Consider the following 25,227-nt stretch of genomic DNA (forward strand, 5'->3'; position numbering starts at 1 on the left):
ATAAATCTTTTCTGATTTAAAATATGAATCGCAAAGGAAATTTGACACCAATTGACATGCGCAAGGATCGCCATATTGGAAATAGCTATAAATACCATCGTAATTTCCATTCCCTAAAATAGCACAAGTTGTAGATTTTTCACTGAGCAACATTTTACTGGACACTAAAAATAGACACCGCACGGATATTTTTGCTCATCTCGTGGTATTGTTTTGGTAAGATTGATGGAAACTTAGTCGAAATGGTGTTGTGTAAAGTTGTCGGGCTTTCCGAGGAAAAATGGCTTCGTACTTTGAGGAGGAATTTGAGTCGCCAAGCCGCTGTGTTCGCTTCTCGACTATGCCGTCTCCCATGTCGTTTTCGTACGCTTCCCTTCGGGTTGTTGATGTCATGTGCTGTCACGAATCACTTTGACAACGTTTTCAATGCCTTCATTTCTCTGTTCTGACAGATCATCATCAAATTGTGTCACCAAGAAGTTTGAAGTTTACAGGCACAGACCTTGACATATTTGGCTACTTCTCTGCTTGGGTGAGTTTGTGGGGTTTTAACTCCGTTTCGGAGACCACAGTCTTTAAGATACGTAAGGCGTCAATGTCAGTTACCTATATATTTCAGTTCCCAAGCATGCTACAATGACCAGGAAAAAACACTTTTCATTGTTGATTTGTCAGCTATCAGCAAACTTTGTATAGAAATTCCTAGGTCATATTTACATTAAGCTGTTACATAGGCCTAAGTGTGTTACGTGGAGATATCTCCCCAATCATTGATATCTATATTATGTGTTTAAAGTTTAGCTCTGTTAGTCTCCTTATGTAGATTTTATTTATAAATTTATTGATAGATGTATCCTCTTGGATGACCTTAATATTCCCCAAAGTTTGGACTATTGTCTCATTGATTATTGATGGGATGGTGACAACTGCACCTTGACAATCAATCCTATCTAAATCAGTATACCCCAAAGAGGCGAAGAGAATCTGCAAAGTAAGACAGATATGATGTACATGTTTGGTTCTAAATGATACAGGTTTGCAGGCAACTACATTTTATGTAGTGTAGCTACCATATAAACACCAGCAAATAGTTTGTTTGTTGTTTAATGTTGCACTCCGCAATATTCCAGCTATATGACTGCGGTCTGTAAATAATCAAGTCTGGACCAGATAGTTCAGTGATTGCCATCATGAGCATCAATCCGGACATTTGGGATACGATGACATGCATCAACCAAGTCAGCGAGCCTGACTACCCAATCCCGTTAGTCGCATGTTACGACAAGCATAGTCACCTTTTACGGCAAGCATGGGTTGCTGAAGACCTATTGTAGCCCGGATCTTCATTGGTCACCAGCAAATAGAGTTAAATGCCATGTTTTGTGTTTTAAGGTTAAACTAAAAATCATGATATGCATCTGCATTATCAAAACATCAATAGATCATCCTTCTAGAAAGACAACATCCAATGTGAATATCAACTTCCTCATCACTAACAGTCAACTTCAGCTATTAGTCACTGTCTGATGACCAAGTCTAGTAACATTCTGTTTGGTCTACAGAGCTACAGATCTGCGTGAAATACGCATCAGAAATGCAGAAAAACGCAGTAAAATAAAATCCAAGCATTTCAAATACGCAACGAACATTACAGATACGCTACAAAAAAAACTTGTGCGTATCATCAAAATATTGTGAAGTAACCCTGCGTATTCGATTTGCAAATCAGCAACTTATTTTGAAACTAGAAACGGGCATTTCGTCAACCTTGCCAAACTCCACGATGACAGTTACATCATGATCATTTGCCATCATACTTTCTTGTGGAAGTATTGTGGTATTTTTGAGTCCGATAAAGTTCTCGAACCCACACGACACCAGTTTGCAGGAACTAGATGAATAGTGTTTTTTTTTTTAAATATTTAACTTAAATACCCACATGTGTAAAAACTAATGGGTAACAGAAATTTGAATACCCAGATAGAATTACTGATACCCAATGATTTTAAAATGCATGGGTAAAATACCAACAACACCAAATGCTTATCTGGAGCTCTGGATCTAGTAGGCTCAGCTAATACTAGTCCATATGATAACACTGAAATCTTCTGAACAGTGGTGGTAAGAGCCACGTTTAGGCTAGTAGATTCAACAGCTTTTGGCACAGACTACTTATGTTTTCGCCAAATGATGAAAAGTGACATGTTCAAACTAGTGACCCAAAAAGGTTTTGGACACAGATTGTAATCTGACATTAAAAGTAATATTCCAAGATCAAACGTAAGTGCAATCTGCACAATCAGTACTGCTTCATCACACCTTAATTTGTACAACATTGTTGTTTCTTTATGTATTAACTTCTTTCACTTTGTTCAAAGTTGATGTATTCATGAATGCCTGTATATGAAAGATCCAGGTAGAGAATGGGTCTTGAGCAACCCATGCTTGTTGTAAGAGGCAGCAACTGTGCTTGTTGTCTGAGGTGACTCACGGGATCGGGTGTTCAGACTCGCTCACCTGGCTGATGCATGTCATAACATCCCAATTGTGTAGATCCATGGTCCAGACTTGATTATGTACAGACCGCCGTCATGTAGCTGGAATATTGCGGACTGCGTCTTAAAACAACAAACACAAAATAAAAACAAAAGATAATGAAATATGGTTATGAATTATAACCATGAAGGTAATTACATTATTACATGAGTGCAATATGACTGTATCCTTCTACCTGTCATGTCGTTTCATTTTACATACATTCATCCTAAATATTTCAAAGATTTCCGTAAATTACATCACTTGTAATACATTTGACCACTTTACAGTGTAGTCACTATTTTTAACCAGTCAGTGTCCTGGTACCATCAAGTGGGTGAACAGCGACGGCTCAGATCAGTGAGTGCTCAGATAACATCCCACTACATGTGCCAAGAATTGTGACCAACCTTATGGGTGAAAAATCACATTTTGACTTTTCATGATATTTGTAAACTTCAGCTTGGTTGGTTGGTTCGTTGTATAACGCCGCACTCAGCAATATTCCAGCTATATGATGGAGGTCTGTAAATAATCAAGTGATTAATATCATGAGCATCGATCTACGCAATTGGAATCGATGACATGCATCACCCAAGTCAGCGAGTCTGACCACCCGATCCCGTTAGTCGCCTTTTACGACAAGCATAGTCGCCTTTTACGGCAAGCATGGGTTGCTGAAGATCTATTCTACCCCGGATCTTCACGGGCATTTCAGAACTAAACAATACAATTCACAAGCTTTACGTTCAAATATTTATTACAGTGATAACATAACATCACACAAGGCGACCTTCACTAAAGTGAATTGACGTTAAATGTCTTTAACGTCAAAACACAATTGTATCCTAGCACCCATAGTGCCCCTTTTCTCCCTGTTTGGGTCACAATTGTCATGCGACATGTGTCAGACTTTCAGCCATCGGTCATGTCTACTCGACACATTGTTTTATAATACTTTGACTTTAAGTACAAGACATCACAATGACCAACACGATCATTGCTATGGGAGAGATTTCCAATGTGTTCTCACTGTACGAGTGGCAATTAGGTGTTATTGTTACTGGTACATGACCATCAGGATTTAACTTGAAAGTGGGATGATTCATCGATGGAACGCAAATTTTTACTTCTAGCTACACGTATCGATAACAATCGCTCACTAAGTAAAAAGTTGAATTGAATTTGTTAAGGACAAATCTTTGTAAGAGGTGACTAACAGGATCAGTGATCAGGTTTACTTGCTTGGTTGATGCATGTCATCGTGTCCCAAATGAATAGATCGATGCTCATGATGTCAATCAATGGATTGTCTGGTCCAGTCTTGATTATAGACCACCGTCCCATAGCTGGAATATCGCTGAGTGCAGCGTTTAACAACAAGCAAAAAAACTGAGGACAAATCTGGACCAACCCTGTATTATTGCTGACTTCTCCATGCTGATACAGTCTGAACTCGAACCTTTTCTAATATTTCTTGTATATATTCTAAGCAAAACATGTCTAGGTAAAGGATAACTAAGAACAGTCTTGAATTTATTCGTGCTATGGAATTGGGAGGGTTTGTCCATTAATTTAGAAGTAATCTGGCAGTGATTGCATCATTTCTAGAAGAAAATCTTGTGAAAAATTTAGGAACATCAAAGTGTGTTGTTCATTAAAGGTGTCTTAAGATATTACTAACAAGGATTCTGAATTTACTCGAACTATTGAATTTGCAGGGTTTGCCCAGGAATGGGAAAGTTGTCGGGCAGTAATTATATCATTTGTGGAAGAAAATGTTGTAAAAATGTATAAATATCAAAGTGTGTTCATATACTTATGAACGTCAGTTTAACTGTCATGTGACCGGCCTACTATCCATTTGGAATGCTGTAAACTTGTAAAAGCTTTGTAATGAATATACTCCGTTACCTGTGCTTAAGCTATTTAAGACAAAGTTGAGATGGGGTGGACAATGCTGATTGATAATACTTTGATAGGCCGTTACCTGGCTGGACATTCTTGATATCCCCATAGGGCTTACAGTGGGAACACAGCAAGTACAGCTCATTCGTCTCAACACTGGACAGTTGCCATCCTACTAATTTATAATTGGAAAATTGCCAACCAAACTTAACTAAATGGCTTCCATGTTGAAAGCTAGGCCAATCTAATTACTTGCTTAATTCTTTTACAGAACCTCTTTTCTTCTTTTTAATTGCAAAGGAACAGAGTTTATCATGTTTATTGCTTGAGATCATAACAAATAAGTCTTCAGTGATGGTTTGCAAAATGCCTAACATGGTCTTAAGGTGTTAACAACAAACAAATATGATAGAGAAGTTGTGATGAGATTGTCAAGCAAAATTAAACAATGTAACCATAGTCTAATCAGTCTGTTATCTATGGATCGACAAGAAGAGTAAACATACTCAAGTAGAGTTTCTTCTATGATTCATCAGGGTTTGGTACATTGTAGTACCTTGTTTCACTTTCATATTCTTGAGCTGTGAGCAGACGTGACAGTACATATTCAAGTAGAGTTTCTTCACAGATTCAGCAGGGTTTGGTACATTGTACATTGTTTCACTTTCATATTCTTGAGCTGTGAGCAGACGTGACAGTACATATTCAAGAAGAGTTTCTTCACAGATTCAGCAGGGTTTGGTACATTGTACCTTTTTTCACTTTCATATTCTTGAGCTGTGAGCAGACGTGACAGTACATATTCAAGTAGAGTTTCTTCACAGATTCAGCAGGGTTTGGTACATTGTACCTTGTTTCACTTTCATATTCTTGAGCTGTGAGCAGACGTGACAGTACATATTCAAGTAGAGTTTCTTCACAGATTCAGCAGGGTTTGGTACATTGTACCTTGTTTCACTTTCATATTCTTGAGCTGTGAGAAGATGGTGGCGTGTGCAACATTTGTGGCGAACAGAGAATCAAAGCCATTAGTATTTGTATCTTGATAATTAGGACACAAAAACATTCATTGTCTGGAATAACATTGTTTATTAGTACCAACAAGTCAGTGAGAACCCGTTTTTATATTGGACGTGCAATGCTTAACTCTCAGTAAATACATTTTGTAATTTCATTGGTTCATAATAAATGCTATTTCAGCATATTGTTTGTATCAATGACTAAGCTAAACGTTACTGTGATAAATGGTATATACTATACAGTAGTTTTTGAATCTTGGGACCTTCTCAGCATGTGTTTGCTTTCATCATTAGGGCTCTGATGTGGAAGTTAGTCTTGAATGGTGATCATATGTCAACATCTTCCCATGGTCAGTTTACTCCCCTGCCTTGGGAAGATGACACATCAGGTGAAAGGGAATGACTAGATCAGCAGTACAGAGGGTACATGAACATCAGGATGTGCACCCAACTCCTACCCCCATTTTTCAGACACCTTGTCTGTCACCTGTTGATAAACAAGTAATTGAATAAACTGATTGCCAACATACTAACACCTTTGACTTTTTTTACAAATTAATTTATTAAATTTAGAAGTTCAGTCAATGATGCTCACAAGGACTTGCGAACTAATGCACATAATAATACCTCGATGGTATGAACAGTCTCCTTTCAAACGATTGGACATGGTCCTTGCATACATGCAGCTTGTATCATTTTGCATCAATACAAAAGTTGCACCTGGATGGCACTTGGCTGTAAATACTAATGATATTTTTTACAAAGATTGTTACAAAGAGGGAAGCTGCATTTATGGGTTTCTAATAACTTGTGAAAGGTGTGTGGTGATCCTTGTAACAAATCGCTCTCTGTTCAAAGCAGTGACTTGCATACCAGAATCATTTACTTTATGATTGACTTACCGTATTTGACATAATAAGTGCGCCGATTTAATAAACCCACATCGAGGTATGTTAATATATTGGCTATTGAACAATCCCAATTAGCACACCTTCCGACCCCTTTTCGCATATAATACGCACTCGTGTGATATATTCACCCTTTATTATTGGTAATTAAATTCTTGAAAAATATATCTGTCGTAATAAACATTTCAGGCTGTCAGCATAAACCACGAAATTTATCTATAAAATCTGTTTTTTTCACCAAATTAATATTCTAATAAGAGCCCCCTATTTCTAATTTTGAGAGCGCTTATTTTGTCGACTATGGTATTTTCCAAGTTGTAAACTGATAAATAGGGCACACCATAGGAATAAGTAGGTTTGTGCTTTGTTTGGATGTTAAAAGAATACATTGTATATCAACTATTGGTGTAAAGATATAGCAATATGAAGCCCACAATACAATACATCTATTTACAACCCCTGTCATTATACACTCAATACAGGGATGGACACAGCCATGAGTCCGTCAGTCCGAAACTAGAGAAAATCTAGACAGACTTCTTGTTTTCTTCCAAAATCTAATCTAGTTATTTTACATGACCAGTAATTTGAAATGATACTCAGGACTAACTGGTGACCAGTGGTGTCTACCCCTGCAGTACAATATACAACAAGTTATATTGGTGTAAAATTGTGAATAATGTTCAACAACCAGTGCAGATTCTCTAGTATTTCCTGGTTGGGTATTAATAGCATAACATTCACAGTGTTCCCTCACCTATATGCTTCTGCAATATAATATTCCATCTTCAGTCTTCAAAATTTAAACACTAATGATTCAGGGTTGTTATTCATCTGCAAAAGGAACAAAAATCAGCTTATGAAATAAAAGTATCGGTATATGATCATATCATATCCATAGTAACGGGATACTTTTACCATTGTGTCGTAGCCTCATTGTGACATACCACCTGTAATAAAACTGCTGTTAAAGTATTTTATGGTACTGGGATTGGAACCCTTTGTCTATCAGTATCAATTCACAAATTAAAAATTTCCCAATTCATGTTTATTTGAGAATTAATTTTCACTTTGTGTGACTTCATTTAGGGTTTGAAGTTGTATTTGTTGCCATTCATCAGCTGATAAAGACAGTGCCCTGTGTGAGCACGTTCCATGATACACAGAATTGTCGACAATGAGGATGTTTGACCACATGCATGCAATTAAATACTCTAATTTTTTGTAATTGAATGCAAAAGCACTGAATTAAAGATTAAGGTGTCCAAATGATCAGAAACAACGCTTCAGTGTATATTCAGGGCTGCTGGGTAGCCTAGTCATGCCTCTGTCCCAGGTCGCTTCCCCACATGGGTAAATTTGTGAATCCTGTTTCTGGTGTCCCCTGCCATGATATAGCTGGAGTATGGCTAAAAACAACTCACTGTATTTATTCATGCAAGGTAATTCCCAAGCATATCTCCAGGAATTTGAAAGAATACACTTTCAAGAATACAGTCGTGTAAAAACACATGTACATTAAGATGTGTCGTTAATACGCTTATTATATCAATTTTGCCTCTCGTCCAATGGAAAAGCCAGATATTGTGTAAACTTCATATTATGTGGTCATATTTACTGTGTTATGTTTTTTTTAGATGATTAAATTAGTTTAATATGTACCTTGTTGCAAAAACTTCTGAATTTAAGAAGTTTTAAAAGATACAAAATTTAAACAAAATTTCTTTCCCAATTTACCCAACAAGTGCATATAATTTTGAATCCTTGTTATATTCCTGTTTTTCTATCATATAATATCGCGAGGTCCGGCATAATAAGACAACTCAAGATATGCCTGTTTCATGTCGAGCTGTCACATCCACATCACATTAAATAGAGGACCTTTTTCCCCCTCAAAATATTGACAGTTCATGAGTTGCACACAGCACAGTTGGTTAATGTCAGATGATAACTGTTGTTGTGCCTATTGGAAGTGCTGGAACAACGACCCAAATGAAGCAAAGCAATCAATGACAATGCGTCTGACAGATGTTGATTTTTAGACCGGTGATAGGTATGGATTGTTGCTCATGGTATTAATCACTGGATTGTCTGTTCCAGCCCCCATTATTTACAGCCTGCTGTCATATGCAGTGCAACCCCAGTTTCCTCGGAAGTTGTCTGGATTACCAATTTAAGGATTAATGGGTCATGACACTTGGTAATATCAGTTTAACCATTTCAACTGTTTATCAATCTCTGCGATGAACGTGTTGTAAGGAGGTTTCTGGTTTAACGGCGTGCGGACAAACAGGGCTTCACTTCAATGTTATGCAGCATGAAACAAGGAAGAAACCAACATAGGATTACAATTTGAATCTCTGTTATTTGACTTTCATTGTCTTGATTATGCGTCCTTAGATATTTGTTACGATCTGTTCGACTTTGTCATGTTTAGCTTAATGCTAAATATGACCTTGGCTGATCCATTATAGGTTTAAAATTATATTCTCTGTTGTGTCATCTTAACCATCGTAGTCTTGTAAACTTTTCTGTGACTGTGAAGTATTAATTTGGTATCGATATTCATTTATATGTATTGATACAGTAACAAAAATGTTACTGATACATCAATATCAAGATATAAAATCACATTGCTTATGGCATGTGCATTTACATAAAAATACCCATAAGAACACATTACTATGCATAGATTTCTTCTAAAGACAACACTCTTATACTACTTAATTTGACAATATTGTGGTCAGTGGTCATTGTCGCATTTGAGCAGATACTAGTACCTGGATAAGTGCAGTATATAAATGTATAATGTATTAATAATCAACAAACCATGTCAAATAATTTATGTTGTTATTGCTTCACTGAATATAACAAATAAAACATCAGCTGCTGAATGGTTATTGTATTCATGAATTAATTTTCATATTCGTAACCCTATATTCGTGATACGAATCATACGCTTCATAGTATGTTTGTTGCAGCCCTACACATACCAATGTCACATTCATTGTGTTGTCAATTCTTGTGTGTACCTGTGAAGATCTGGGATAGAATAGGTCTCAAGCAACCCATGCTTGCCGGAAAGGGATACTATGCTTGTTGTTAGAGGTGACTAATGGGATTGGGTGGTCAGGCTCGCTGACTTGGTTGGTGCATGTCATTGTATCCCAATTGAGTAGATTGATGCTCATGTTAATCTTTGGATTGTCTGGTGCAGACTTTATTATTATGAAATTTACAGACCGCCGTCATACAGCTGGAATATTGCAGATTTCGGAGTTAAATCAACAACTGGTGTACAAGATGCATGAGGGACATGCAAGAGATGCAGCTGTTCCTTGATACATTGTTTCTATGCAATAACTGCATTAGCCTCAAGGTTTATTGTACATGATATATGTGCTGCATGAGCTAGTGAAGACAATATGCTGGCAAATGTTTTATTGGCAGATTCTCAGGATTGTGCTAAGTACTGAATGATTCGATTATGTTGGTGGTAGGAGACAAAAAACCCTATCACATCTTAATAAGTTTGTAAATAATTGAAAGGACATTTTTCTGCATTAATGATGTTTTGAATGAAAAGTATTTTAAACATTTATGAACAATTTGTCGGAAGCCTATAGACTGTTGTTCTGAAGCTCCATACACAGTTCAGTGAAGGAATTAATAAGTTTCCTTTCAATGGAAAGTGCCGGGAGTAGATGTTGGTTTAAGTTCAACTGAAGATACCACTGAAGCTTGTGAGTGTTAATCTCAGTTAAAGAATTGTTCAGTGATTTGGAATAAAATCCTCACATCACTTTAGTGCTGGGAGACAGAATGGCTGGTGTCAGATCAATAATCACTTTACCATTGTTTGCCAAGTGACATTGTGGCCCAATGATGTGTCCACTGCACAGACAAAATGTCTGCATGTGGCTGTGTCATGATCGGACAAGCTGGCTCAATGCACTGATGTCATTGCTATTTTTAGCAGGGGATTCCCCTCTATCATGACACAAGCTTGGCAGACATTTTCTTTCACTGTGGGGAGAAGTTGTTGAATGAAGGTCAGTGTTTCAATGTGTTCACGGGCTGTGTTTACATATCCAGGGATGTCCTTTCCTCTGTGAAGCTGGTCCTTGTGGGACTTTGAAGACTCTAGTGATGTTTTCACAGTGTTTGGGTTATCTAGTTTAGATATATCTATTTTTGAGTCAGATTTTTCCCCCACAATGCTTCTTCCTGGTTTGGACATGAGTGACATAGAAATCTTTATATAGATCTGTCATCTTATTAGGTAATTCTTTGTTTCTGGACGTAAAAAGTGAGTTTTCAACATCAGGAAGTTTTATGGATAACAGCTTCCTGCTTCATGTTTTCAAGGGATAGGCTGGTCAGAAGTTTCATCCCAAATGCTGGTTTATTGTGTTGCCTCATGTAGGTCAGACAAAAATAATCTGCTCCAATGAGGGATATTTTATTTGATAACAAAGAAATACTATTGCATGTGGTTGTCAGTTTTCTTAATCTTGTTGATAGTGTTATCTTGCCTGTTCGTTCTGTGTATGTTGGCCTGGAGACCTAGCCCTGCAGTACCTGTGTTATGTGATACACTTATCATGCCTATAAATACACCCCTGTTATGATTGTGTCATACCTGCATTTACTATTGGAATAGATATGTGCTTGAAGAGTTCAGGTAATTGGAGAGCTCTAATATGATTATATCCTGATCAAACCATTTTCTAGTATTAGATGTGAAGTTGGCCTTGAGGCTTTCTGGAGGAGTGTTTAATTGGGGGCCCCTAAGATTGTTGTTCATTCTTTGTTTCTGAAACTGAGTTATGGTAATGTGTAATGGCCAGGCCTCTATGTCTGTTTGATATGCCATTTGAACATTCATTTTAAGTCATTAAGTTATTTGATACAATGTCAGGGTTTCTGATGGGTTCAGAATCTAGGACATTGACAGATTGTTCTACACAATGTCCTAACAATATTTCTGAGTTGTAAAGGTTTAAACAAATATCCTATTATAATTTGCAAAAAGCATAAAAATATCCCATTTATCTCCAGCAAATCCACTGTATGTTTATCACAGTACATGTGTTGATGGATATTGATGGGCTCTGGGTTATTGATACTACATGGTGAGGGAGTTAACACTGAAGCCTGTAGTAACAGTGCCATGGTCGACAGGGCCCAGTCTTGTGTTTCCCGATACTTGCGGTGGACTGAATAATCCGTTAGTTCATCAATCTGGACCATCCAAACGATTATCGAATGTCAGTCTGTCTAATCGATAAAGCAATTCCGTTCATAAGTTTGCAGTTAAAATATATCTTTCTAAATACTATATTAAAATTTGCTGAACCTTTGCAAACTTACATTATGATATTGTGTCAAAGACAGTAATAGACAGTCTTTGTAGTGTTGGTAATGGGGAAGGGCTGGGAGATAGGACTAACCAGGGGTTTATGTTGACCGGGTGAGAGGCTGATAATCGTAACCAAGTCAGGGCCAATAAAGAACAAGATGCTTTCATGCTTTGTTTTACATTATTGCATCAGATGTAATGTTAATAATGTCAATAGAAATTAAGAAAATACCTATATAAACTCCCAATTTTGAACAAATAATACTTGTTTCACAATTTGCTTGTCAAGGTCACTTAGTTTTGAATCCAAGATACGTCCCAGTTTACATGTATGAAAAACCATAACAATTACATTATACTATGGTTATAATGAACTCAAAGGAACCGCTAATTTTTATAATTTGTTATAAGTATATATACAGCAAATGGACAGGACAAAAAAATGTATTTCCGTCAGTTTGTTATGAGCTTGTTCGTTGTATACATAAATTACTGTATTGACTAAACCTAAAATATATTATGTTCTTTGTAATGCTGTCAGAGTGCTATTAATGTGGTGTCAATAATTGTTATCGATAATCATTATCAATACGTTGACTATTTTTCGGTTGATATTTTGATATTGGCTCATCAAGCAGATGGAATCCTCCAGTGGGTACACTGTGCAAAGACCAAATTTGGTGTCCCTAGTTATGTTGGAACATTGCTAGCAGCAGAACTGTATTACACCATATACCGATGAATGATCCATGTTCTCCGTTATAACTGCCTGGGTGCCGTTGTACAAAGCCATCTTTGCCCTAAGGTGATCATAACTCCCATACCTTAACATAGACTGACGACAGTTGTTGCGCTAAGGTTGTTTTGTACAACGGCACCGTGCTCCATAAAACTTGACCGCAGTCAGGTCAACTCGCAGAAGGGGTGTGGCCTGATGGTCCTTGTTTTTGCATATCGACCTCGTCAATTGACTATCCAATGGAAATGCAAGATTCTTAATAGAGGTATAACAATAATATTTATGAGCACCCCCCTATAAGACATAAATATGCATGATAGTCCATATTTTCTTGTGTATATTACTCATTTTGTACAGAAAACATCAGTGATCATGGTTAAACTATGCCTAAAACTGGTGTGAACATGTGTAACACTCCACTGTTAAGTAACATACATCATTATAAAGTTTCATAAGCATGATAAGATTGGTAATGAATGTGGGACTTATCCTTAGTATTTTCTCGAATTTCAGAGAGACCATCCTGAAACAAAATGGGCAGAAAGAAGATACAGATTGCTCGCATTAATGACGAGAGGAATCGGCAGGTATTGTCCCTCTATGTCCTGTACAGCAGGACGTCCTGCATGTGTAGCTCGAAGCAGGATGTGGTGCTGGGAGATTGTTTGATTCATGGAAATGGGAAATGAAATGAGCTCACTTTCACTCTCATTGTGATGCTAAGCCTTAGGTTGTCACAAGCAGCAAGAAAAAATGCCTTTAAGATAGAGTAGTAGTGTCAATGTTTTCCTGTTTTGGAATTGGTGTGAGTTGGGATTAACGCCGCTTTTAACAGTATTCCAGTTATATCATGGCGTGTCAGCTTAACTGTGGGAGGAAAGCCCGAAGTGATGCAGGTCTCAGATGTTTACCACTTCGGTGAAACCCACAAGCCCGGGTATGGTGCTGACAAACCTAGAAACATGATCGGGGCGAACGGGGATTTAAAACCACAATCAAAGGTTTCTGGCCATGCCCCCACCCCCCGCCCTATTTTGGAAATGAGAAAGCAGTTATTATGGTTTTTTTCATACTTCGTTGTTTATTTAACCTCTTCCCAATACGGAGATTATTTTACTGACATTTTTAGGTACGGCAGACAATTTTATACAAGCAATACAGCATTTAAAATTTTTGTCAATGCAGATAAAACTATTGAAAGATGTATGAGATTTTCAATCGTGCTGAGTGAATGTTAATTTCACACACTGACAAGGCTAGAAAACAAGGGCCTACTGAAGTCTATGAAGTCGATGATTTTCTATGATAGTAGTTTCATCAAAGGGTCCCCTCATTCTGTAATTATGTAAATGGAATATATGGTTATGTCAGGGACCCCTTCACTGTTGTTAAATACGAATAGCAAAATAGGCAACATTGGAGCTCTATTTCTTCAGTTCATCAGGGAAGAATGGTATGTGTAATTTACACTCCACACTAACCATCCTTTCCTTAACATAAAATGTGAAAAAGCTTTTGTTTTGACTTCACTGATCAAAAACCTTAGCATTACTTAAAGACATTCAATTCTGGAATACAGGCAAAAGCCTCAAAATTTTCGACAGGATTGTCAGGGTCAGGAATATGCTGGGTAATTGGAATGGTAATTATTCTTTCATATCAGAGTCAAGCCGGTGAACAATTAGATTATGTTTTGTTTATAACTTTTATAATTTGGGATATGCTCGACAAGAAACTCTGTAGCATAGTAAGTAAACAGGCTTTTGTGGTTCATAGTGTCTTCTGTTTATTATCAGGTGACGTTCACCAAGCGCAAATTTGGTTTGATGAAGAAAGCATACGAACTGAGTGTTCTATGTGACTGTGAAATTGCCCTCATCATCTTCACCAGCAACAACAAGCTCTATCAATATGCCAGCTCCGACATGGACAAAGTATTGCTCAAGTACACAGAGTATAACGACACCGTGGTCAGCCAAACCAACAAGGACATCGTCGATGTGAGTACCTCAGCTACTGGCCAGGGACTTCGTGTAGAATACTGTTTCTGCCCTGACAATTGAACAGGCTTGTATGCCCTGCCACGAAGTATGGGGCGGGGGGGGATATAGGAGCGGAGTCCGTTCTTCAGTTCGCTTCTCGAAGGGGACCATTTACACACAGATTTTACACTCTGATGTTACTGGTCATGATCTCAAATGAGTTCGAAAATTGGGGCCATTAATTCATTTCTTACAGAGTTATGGCCGTTGCTCCGTGCTTTTCAACTTAGTGCATACTGCATGAAATGGGGACAACTTTTCTTAGAAACTACTGAAGTTATTTGCATGAACATTTTCATGCTTATTTAGGAGATACTTGTCAAGACTGATTTCGAAAATTGGTGCCGTAAAAGAATGTTTTTTTACAGATTTATGGCCCTTGATCCATGTAATTTTACTTGGTGCAATGGGGACAAGTTTTTTAGAAACTGCTGAAGTTAGCTATCTAAGATATACTTATCAAGACTGAGTTAATTTTTCCAGAGAAAGGTCCTTTTATGTGTATTAATTTCACATTTAATCATTTTTCTGATGACATGAGGCGAACCAAGTGCTTTTTGAGGCTTTATAGGACCCTTTTACATTTTATATTCATACTATATGAACGAACAAATTTCTAATGTGACCTATGTTGGGGGATATTAATTTTTGTCCTGTTTTGTTTTGAATAATAGCTTTTATGATGTTTTTTAACAGGTCACAGTCTTGTGACGATTAAAGGGTTGAAAGTGAAATAGTGGACCAGTAGTGTTGCCAGAAACACAAGTATCCTCTTTGTTTCTTTGGGGGTCCAACTGAAGTTGCAAATGTTCTTATACTGAAAGTGTGTGTGTTCCAGCTGCTCAGTAAGAAAGAGCACAGAGGCAATGACTCCATGGATGGCGAGGACGAGGACTACACATTGACGCCACGCACAGAGGAATCCTACAAGCGGATAGATCAGGAATACGCTCGGGTCATGCAGCACGGGGGAGTCAAGGTAGGCAGAAGGGGTAGGATCTGTGTCAGAAATAGCTGCCTGCCTTCTAAGGGTGCGCTGTATTACTGGTATATCGGTAAATTGAGGTTAATTCTTTCTATATGTGTCACAATATCATGTTTTAATGCTCGGTATATCGGGTGTTTTCAGACAGCAATTTTTATCATGTGTTAAATGTTATACACTTGCTAAATACATGTACCTTCAAAATGTTTCCGTAATTCCGAAATGCAAGTTCGCATTCTGGAGTTCTTCTGTGGCAATGGTGTAACACCAAGTCACCACTGTCCCTGAGCATGCATCCTTGGTATTTATTCAGTCAGAAAGCATTGATTGGGGGAACATTGCAAATACGAGGACTTTCTCATTATGTGAAAATGCTTTAAATGCATTAATGCAGATATAATGAGATCTGTAGTTTCATGTTGTGTAGAAAATAGAAAATGTCCTGGTTTCACATTCCTGTAAACTGTGATGAAAATAATGAACAGCTGCTATTTAGGAATAGCCACACACCTAATAGCAAGGTTGTGCAGTTGACACAGGAGTTTGCCGCAGGAACTTCATGTTGTTTCAGGGTTGCAAAACTAATTTTAACATTTCCCATTGTTTGGATTAATAAGGTCATGATTTACCCAAGGGCCTTGTGTTGGTTGTCTGTCATCTTAAAGATTGGCCACTCTCCATAGAAAGTATGACTATTTGCCAATAACATGTGGGTGGACACCCCGAAATGTCTGCTCCACAGAAGTTGTGTGAAGACCTTAGTGCCAAGGGGTCTATATGTGAGAGTATTTCAGTACAGACAATGCAGGTCAGTTTTGGTCATTGCACACAAAAAAAACCACTCTTATAAGTGCTCCCTGACCAGCTTCTTTACCAAGTTATCTTACCCATACTAAGATTGAAACATTCACTGCATATACTGTAGAGTGAAACAAACATTCCCCGGGAACATCCGAGGTAGAATAGGTCTTCAGCAACCCATGCTTTCCGTTAAAGGCGACTAAGCTTGTCGTAAGAGGTGACTAACGGGATCGGGTGGTCAGGCTATCTGACTTGGTTGATGCACGTCATCATATCCAATTGCATGGATCGATGCACATGTAAATCACTGGATTGTCTGGTCCTGACTCGATTATTTACAGACTGCAAATGAATAAGCTTATGAAGGAAATGACAGACCGCTTTCATATTGCTGGAATATTGTTGAGCGCGGCGTTAAACAACAGACAAACAAACAAGTCTATACCTATGACTTTAACGTAAGGCTAAACATAACTTTTACTGACCTGCAAAATTATGATCATGCAACAGACCTTACGTTTTTGTGATTTCATATTCATGATAAAATTAGGTACAATTTTTAACATGGAAATTAGCAATTTCAAAAATGTATTCCAAGAATTAAATAAGTTGTAATTAATGTATGTTTCCTTTGTAAAAATATTCAGTTATCTATTCATTGTCTTCATAGTAGAGAGTCAATGTCGGCATGTTTCATAGCTGACAAATTCTATATGTGACCGTTACTTTTACTCTACCTTTTTCGTTAAGAATGTAGTAAAATTTGGTAATTGCTCAGTTTCAAACATATGTATGTGCAAACTTTTGACCTTGTTTTCATCAGGCTCTTACTTTCTCTCAAAAGGCATATTGGGCTGAGGTAGCTGAACTTTGCATGGTTGTTTCTTAGAGCTCCAGTTAACTTTTTGACCAATTGAGTTTTTACTCGAAGGTTTCCATTTTGATTGGGTTATTACATATTTCATTGGGTAACCAATATTTTTTCACTCATGTATTCATCATTCTATTGGGTTTTTCCCAAAATGAGAGAACATTTTAAGATTTAAAAAAAATGAAATAACGTTTTCGACATATATAACGGTTCTATATGTACAGGCCTGACTCGGAAAGTAAATTAGCTTGTAATTATGTTTCGGAAATTTGCTTTGTTGTACACATGCTGAAAAAGCGTCATTGTGTATTTACGTGTGCTGTTTTTACACATTGGGTTTTTCATTTAATGCATGCGTTTCTGTAAAACTTGTGTGAAAGTTATTTGTTTTTGAATATTTATGGGGGGTATTTTACACAAATACGCTGCTTATCTGTAGCTCGGGTTTCTCCTGAGAAAGCAATAGATGTTAGTGTTCTAAGTGTCTGCCTTTGTTGATATTTAAACTGTTGACTACATATCCAGGTGGGCTACAGTGCCATGGCTGCCTTGATTGATTATTTCCAGACTGACTTGATTAAGCTAAATAGTACTGACTTGCATTTGACAATATTCACTCTCTCATACATATTGGGCCTGGGTACACTTCTTGGTCTGTAATGGTATTGTGTTCACAATAGCTGCTGTTCCTACAACACATAATGGCGACCGATCACCGGGTCAGTTGGAATCCCGCTATGTATTGTATGAGATTTCCTCTGGCTACAGAACCTGGCCACGTTCCAGCCCACGCCGATGCCTGTGGCAGTACCGGTGCAGTCACAGTTCAGCTCCTCCCAGACGTTCACCACAACAGCCGTCACTCAGACAGCCGCAGGGGCCAGTGTGGCCCCCACTGTTGTCCTTCTGCAGCCCCCTGGGACCCCCGTGTCCAACTCTGCAAGTCCCTCGGGAGGATCAGGTGAGTGAGTGAGTGAGGGTGGGCTTGCACTGGCGTGGCATATTCACTGTCCATGTATCTGGCAAAGAGATGTGTAGGCGTGAAATAACAATTCTTGTTGAAGAAAGGTATAATAGACATTACAAATTGCAGTAAAATATGTTTATAACGAACAGGCTTAAAACAAACTGACTGATATTAGACACTTATTTCTTGGTCGTGGCCATTTGCTGTATATTTTCTGTATATATGCTTATAACGAACTACGGTTATAACTTACTAAAGTTAGTGGTCCCTTTCACTTCGTTATATATGTAGTTTACTGTACGAATGTTAATCTGGAAAACGCCTGATTTTTCTGTGAAGGTTTCATCCAGGTAAAGGCTCTGTTTCAATAAATATAAGTATAAAGTATATATCTCCATACACACATTTGCACATACACATTAAGATAATCATCCCCGTATTGGCCAAATTCCTACAACCCCGAACTGGTTCTTGCTTTTTACACGTGTGCGCAGCCTTGCCAGTATGCAAATCCTATCTGATGTAACATCAGGACAGCCATACTTGTGTCTTCTGTACCTGAGACACAACATTATAAACACACTGTGTTTCAGGTGTCCGATTAACATCCAGTCCTCTACCTGCGAGGACATCGCCAGCGCCACCTAGCACCTCGCCAGCCCCTCGAGAATCACCAGGTGAAACCGCTGGAGCAAAGAAACCAAACCTGAAAGTGCTCATACCAGACCGACAACCCAATTTGGTGAGTCCTGTTCGTCAGCCAAAACTGGCAAATAATTAAACCCCAACATGTTGTCCTCACATTTGCATGGAATCTGTGTTAGCAGGGAATTAGACTTCATCAACGCTACTCTATTATACATTTTAATACCGCCCTTATCCAGACATCTCTGATAAAATGCAGTTTATACTTGTTTCCCGATCAGTGGATTCATATGCATTCCAGTTATCATTCTGAACTCCCTGGGGAGAATACAACCAATACTGCCTCCAGGCGTTTTACATCCACCTCACTTATACGGCATCTGTCCCTGATTGGTGAACGGAGTCCCTTGCCCAGGGTGACACCACACGTTGTGACGCTTGTGTTTCGGGTGTATGTTCCTATTTGGGTCCCAATCGTCTAAGGCGTTGCCAGGATCTGCCTGTCAGGGGTCACAGATTGCACCCGATGATGATCCTCTCATCTCCTGAAGACCCATTTCCCCCCACATTGAGAGCTGCCATGATAGGACTCAGATGCTGCTCGGGCCCGTGAAGACCCCGGGGTGAAAAAGGTCTTCAGCAATCCATACTTGCTGTAAAAGGTGACTATGCTTGTCGTAAAAGGCGACTAACGGGATCGGGTGGTCAGGCTCGCTGACTTGGTTGATACATGTCATCGATCCCAATTACGTGGATCGATGCTCATGATATTAATCACTGGATTGTCTGGTCCAGACATGATTATTTACAGACTGCCTTCATATAGCTGGAATAGTAGTCAGATTCAATCTATTGTGAAACAGAAAATGTCTGTTTGTACCATCGCCAAACATTAAGTTTGATTAAGTCATAGCACCAACATAATCGTTAAGATGTTAACAAACTTTACTTAGGGACCAATTCAAAAGTGTGATGTTGGCTAAATATCTTAAGGGATGGGGAGTCAATGACCCTGCAAGGTTTCCATCCAGTAGAATAAACCTGCCTGATTTCTCAGTGTTTTATGTCCCAAAACTTATGGAATTGTTTTATCCGACATCAGACTTTGGCTCTATATATGATGCACAACAGTTCACATCTAATGTGGATGTCATGTTCACCAGGGTCATCCTCGAACGACGCTGGAAACTCCTGTAGTGTCCACAATGGCTACACCGGCTGCTAACACGAATCCGTCCATACCAACGTCCCTACTGTCAGGTGAGAAAACACTGGCTGTGTTTGAAATTAGGAGATCAGCGGGGACTAGTGACATTTACTTAAGGTTGGAACAGTGTTTGAAAACAATCAAGATAGGCAAGGAGTCCTGGGCCCACTTGCACAAAGCGATCTTAGCTAAGATTATTCAGAGGGAGCAATCTCAAGGACTACAAGATACCCCACTTACATTATAGATGGCAACTCTGTTGCAAATCTAAAGAAAATAATAGTTAATAATTTAAACATAAACTCCGACTCCACTTCCAGAATACAGTAGCCATATGCTACTGTTCGGGATACTCTAAAAGAATATATTATTTTTGAGTGTGGTACATGTGTCGTCTGTATTGTTGACCTCTGTAGAGTTACCTCCCTTAGGGCATGGAAGGCAATAGACAATAACCCTATAGTGGAGCTCTCTATATTATCACTGCCATCAGTCACTGCTAGATATCCACAACCATGCATAGAGTTGAACTCTCAAATGGCTGATTGTTAATACTCTTCTACCTGTTTCCAATTTACTGTATTGACATTCTCAAATACATACCTAAAAATATGTTATGTCACTGCAGGGTTGGAGGGCACATTTCAAGATTCTTGTAATGGTCCCTTCACATTTAAAGTGAGATAAGCTGTCAAGCACTGGGAAGGAGTTTGTGTGCACATAAACTATAGACGTTATTTTGAATTATCGTTATTTTCTCCAACATGACCAGAGTTCATTCAAAAGGCTCAACAATTTACAGTTACACTTTAAGTTCATATACTTTCTTGTTGTTTTGTTTACTTTCGGATTACTGTTCAGTTTGCTTTGTTTTGATTCTTTTCGTTTATGTAAATTATCAAAATCAGTTTGTATATTTTGATTGTGCGTAAGTATGGCGTCAACATTGAGGTGTGATAAGAAATGTGGGGTCTGTCATTCCAACATTCCTCACGTCGGAGAAGTGTCAGCTTGGGCTTGCAAGACGCAGCAGGTTTATCTTCATGGACAGCTGAACTGATTATAAGGTCAATGTTGGATTTAATCTCGCTTCTGGAAAAAAACTAGTGAAGTCTGTCTGACAGGTTGTCCTTTCTTCCCTTGCAGGCGAGTTCCAGCTAACAAGTGCAGACCTGACAGGGTTGTCTCCCCTTGTTCAATGGTCAACAGGTCAATGTCCTGGCCCACTTACTGCAGCTGTCCAAGCGTCTGGTCTACAGTTCACACCAGGGTATGTCACTTCCACGCTCCTGCCATGATCCTCAAACTTGTCATTGATGATCCAGCAGCACACCTATTTATATTCCCATGGATTCAGTACAAGATATGGAAACATACATGTTAACAGTTTCTGCTTATTACACTCTGGCCCAGGTGCATTGACTCAGCAATGTAACTGGGGTGGTGGGGTAGCCTAATGGTTAAAGCGTACGCTCGTCATGTTGAAGACCCGGGTTCGATTCCCCACATGGCTACAATGTGTGAAGCTCATTTCTGGTGTCCCCCGCTGTGATATTGCTGGAATATTGCTGAAAGCGGCGGAAACGCTCGCTCGCTCACTCACTCACTCACTCATGTAACTCACTCATGTAACTCACTCATGTAACTCACTCATGTAACTGGAATAATGCTGACTGTAAAACAGCATTCATTTTCTCCAAATCTCACACAGACATTTGGCTTGATTTTGTTGTGAACACTGTTGATTATAATTGTTTGTAGTACAAGTAGTTTCTTTATTGTTTGGTTTGTTTCTTTCAGGGGTTCATTAACATTTGCTACAACATCGGGAGTGCCCATTTTAACAACCACATTACCCGTTCGAACAGCAGGAATGGGTATAAAAACCGAGCCGGTGTCACCTAACTCCTCGAATGCACATGGTCAAGGTCAAACTAGACCCACGCCTTCCCCCGGAGCGTCCGATGAACCGCCAGAGAAGCGGAGTCGAGATGGTTGATGCAGCTTTGCTATAGGTGGAATGTAAATTATGGGGTGCATTTTGAGATATATAGCACTGATAGGGGATGTGAACCTGTTTGATACAAGTGTATATTCTGTGTACTAACGGATGCTATAGCTCATCAGTGGAACATACTACTCAACTTTTGACAGGGATATTCTGAGAGTCTTAATGGGACTGATCTAGGAGATGTCATGTGAATAATCTTCCACTATGCCATGAAACTGATGCATTTTCAGTTTTGTGTCAACTTATAGACAACAGCACACATTGTTATCTTTCAGTTTTAAAACAAACTGAAATAGCTTGGTATCCCTATCAAATGGTGTGTAGTATACAACTAGTTAACTGCTCACATTTTGTTCCTTGTGGAGTACGACAATGACGGTAACAGTATAACGAAGTACGCTGCTTGCCACGTGTCTATAGAGCAAACAAAGCCCATTGCACTTCAATACCTGCCACTCTTACGTTTACACCAGAAATTGAATCATTTAAAGGAAAAACTAATCACTGGACTTTATTAAATATTGGTAACATTTTCATGTTGACATCTTACATTACATTGTCATCAGTGTGTTATTGCAAGCTGATTCTTACATTTCCAACTTGGCCAAGTACAAGAGAGGACCCATCTGTGATGCTACGAATGCCTTACTCACATGCGTGGGACTTGTTGAAAAGTGTATTATCATCTGAGACCGGCCCCTTCTGTCTCTCAGACTTTGTTAACAAATACTGACACCTCTTTGTCGGTGTGTCAACTTTTTACACAATGAGATGAAAAAATGTTCAAATTAATTTCTATTAAAATGTAGTATTTGGCAAAATTGAGAAATGGCATCTTGTTTTTATGTGTGTAAAACGTTGTTAAGTTTTATGTGATTTTATCACCGTTACTTTGGGGGGAAATTGTAAGCTACAATATAAAACCTTTTAGAATTTCTAATCATAGAATTTGTTTATGATGTTTATGTACAGTACAATATACCAAGTTTTCATTATCAATAGTGTTTGATAGGGGTTTGAAGCATCTCCCGCCACCAGTGCTATGTATAATATTAGTGTACAGTTTCTGACTGACAAAACATCTTCAGAACTCGGCCACTGCAAGGTTGGAGGCGGCGGACATCACTATGTCTGTATCTTTATCAAGGCATGTCTCAGTCTTCTTTGTTTGAATTATTTGACTGATGTTGTCCTGAAGGAAATGTACTCATTGCCGACCAACAAGGCCTGTCTGTTGTTTCCATCCTTGTAGGAACTGGTCATTTGTTATGTGTGTGAAGAGAGCTCTTCCACCCATCGGTTTTAAGTAAGGCTATTAATGCCCCAAACTGGAGGGACTTCGGAGTGACTCCCACACAGTTCTTTTTATCCCATGATCCTTTTGAGAGGTAAAGATTTTCTTTTTAATGAAACCAATAGTGTGTTTTTTGTTATTTTCACTATTTTAACATCAAGGTTATCTTCTTAATAATTGGTTAAAGAATCCAGGCATTTAGGCAATAACATCTGAAATTAAAATTGTGCCAATTTAGACATGTGTTCATCGAAAGAGAACCATGTATAGGGTAAGTTAGAACACATTACTGACGAGTTGTTGTACTGCCTTGAATAACTGGGCTTTATGTTCAGATAATCTGTAATTGAGAAGGATCAAAACCTTAGATTCAATAAGTATTACCATAGTTACCAACAGGGATTTAAGTAAAATAATGTGTATGTATGAAAAATTCAAAGTTGCCCCCTTAACAAATGACCAGTTGCTATGGCAATGTAAATTATCAGGTGTATTGTAGATACACACTTGCATGTCCGAGTGAGAGAGTGGGTTGTTATTGTGTGTTATTAAGGATTGTTAACCTATACCACGTAGGGTTATTAGTCGTATACCCCCCCCCCATCGGAGTTTCACAGACTTCACGTTACATATACAAAGCAATATTTGTATGTCATCCATGTTTTATCAGGAATACATATGTCATCAAGTACCTAATGTCATTTAAATTTCCAAGTTAAGTGCATTTGAAAATGCATAATATGTTTTAGGAGCCAATGTACTTAAACTCTGTGTTCATTTGGTGTAGTCTGTTACAATGTTTCAAGATTTTAAACTTTTTTATTTTTTGTCAAATATAACAACCCATATCAGAGATGGTATGCGGTAAAGAAAGTTCTTATCTTATCTTATCTGATGAAATAAATTCAATAAATAATATGAATTTCATGCAATAAAACTTGAAAATGTTTTTGAGAATTTGGCAACAGGAATTCCAGCATTGGGTTAGTTATATTATTGGAAGTTAAATCAATAAATATATAACCTGTTTAGTGTTTCCATCAAACTTTGCGAACCCAGGTGAAACTTGATGAGACTGGTACAACTCACCCATCGTACACATAGTACACATCGTACACATAGTACACGGAGTCGTGCTGACTCACCCATCGTACACATAGTACACGGAGTCGTGCTGACTCACCCATCGTACACATAGTACACGGAGTCGGGCTGACTCACCCATCGTACACATAGTACACATAGTACATGGAGTCGGGCTGACTCACCCAATAGAACAATCCTCAGTCTACAGTGAGACTATGGCCTGACTTAAAACTGCAACTAGCTGTTCTTGGTTATGACATCGAAACCAAATTTTGGCTAACATTACAATCCTTGGATAGTGGCAGCATTGTGTTAAGGTGCCGACTGTTTGACTAGGTGGAATTGCTGTGAAAAATGTCCATGAATTACACACAGAAACAATTATACAAAAGGATAGTTATTTGTATAAACTTGCGTGTAATGTCCAAAACAGTTTTTGTAAGTTTTGAGGGATACAACAGTCCAAAACTACTATTTTCATAAACGGAAAGGCAGGTGCAACTGTGGTACATGTGTACGCTATTGTCATTCAGCTGACAAATGTTTCTTGTCAAAATTTACTGTATTTTAAAATAATGCTTAGTAACTAACGAAAACAGTCAATACAAGAGCCGGAACAGTAAACCATGTTATACTCTGTGAAAACAGATGGTGGGGAATAGCAGGATAGTGCAACATTTGCAAACTCTCTTTTGCAGTCGCAGGTGGGGCGGAACAATTCCTGTGAACATGTTCAGAGATTCCATAATTGCTTTTCACAATGGTGGATGTAGTCATGAAATATAAAATATAGTTTTACTACCCTCTCAGTTCCTGGTGAAACATGGACCGATCCCTTGATGTGCTC

General features: G+C 38.4%; 1 protein-coding gene across 2 annotated transcripts; it reads left to right on the plus strand.

The window, feature by feature from the left end:
- The first annotated feature begins 70 nt into the window (after positions 1 to 70).
- On the plus strand, positions 71 to 24,413 carry LOC139453684 (myocyte-specific enhancer factor 2A-like). 2 transcript variants are annotated; one of them, XM_071235162.1, is made up of 10 exons: positions 71 to 216; positions 453 to 532; positions 12,985 to 13,058; positions 14,268 to 14,471; positions 15,352 to 15,492; positions 17,939 to 18,131; positions 18,731 to 18,879; positions 19,946 to 20,042; positions 21,136 to 21,259; positions 21,790 to 24,413. In XM_071235162.1, the coding sequence occupies exons 3-10, from the start codon at positions 13,005 to 13,007 to the stop codon at positions 21,986 to 21,988; spliced, it is 1,161 nt and encodes a 386-aa protein (XP_071091263.1). In that variant the 5' UTR covers positions 71 to 216; positions 453 to 532; positions 12,985 to 13,004; the 3' UTR covers positions 21,989 to 24,413. The 2 variants fall into 2 exon arrangements, with proteins under 2 accessions (XP_071091263.1, XP_071091269.1); XM_071235168.1 differs by lacking the exons at positions 71 to 216; positions 453 to 532 and adding an exon at positions 10,370 to 10,422.
- The last annotated feature ends 814 nt before the right edge of the window (positions 24,414 to 25,227 follow it).

Source organism: Haliotis cracherodii, unplaced genomic scaffold, assembly GCF_022045235.1.
Source record: "Haliotis cracherodii isolate W230 unplaced genomic scaffold, xgHalCrac1.p SCAF_1, whole genome shotgun sequence".
Taxonomy (NCBI): Eukaryota; Metazoa; Mollusca; class Gastropoda; order Lepetellida; family Haliotidae; genus Haliotis; species Haliotis cracherodii.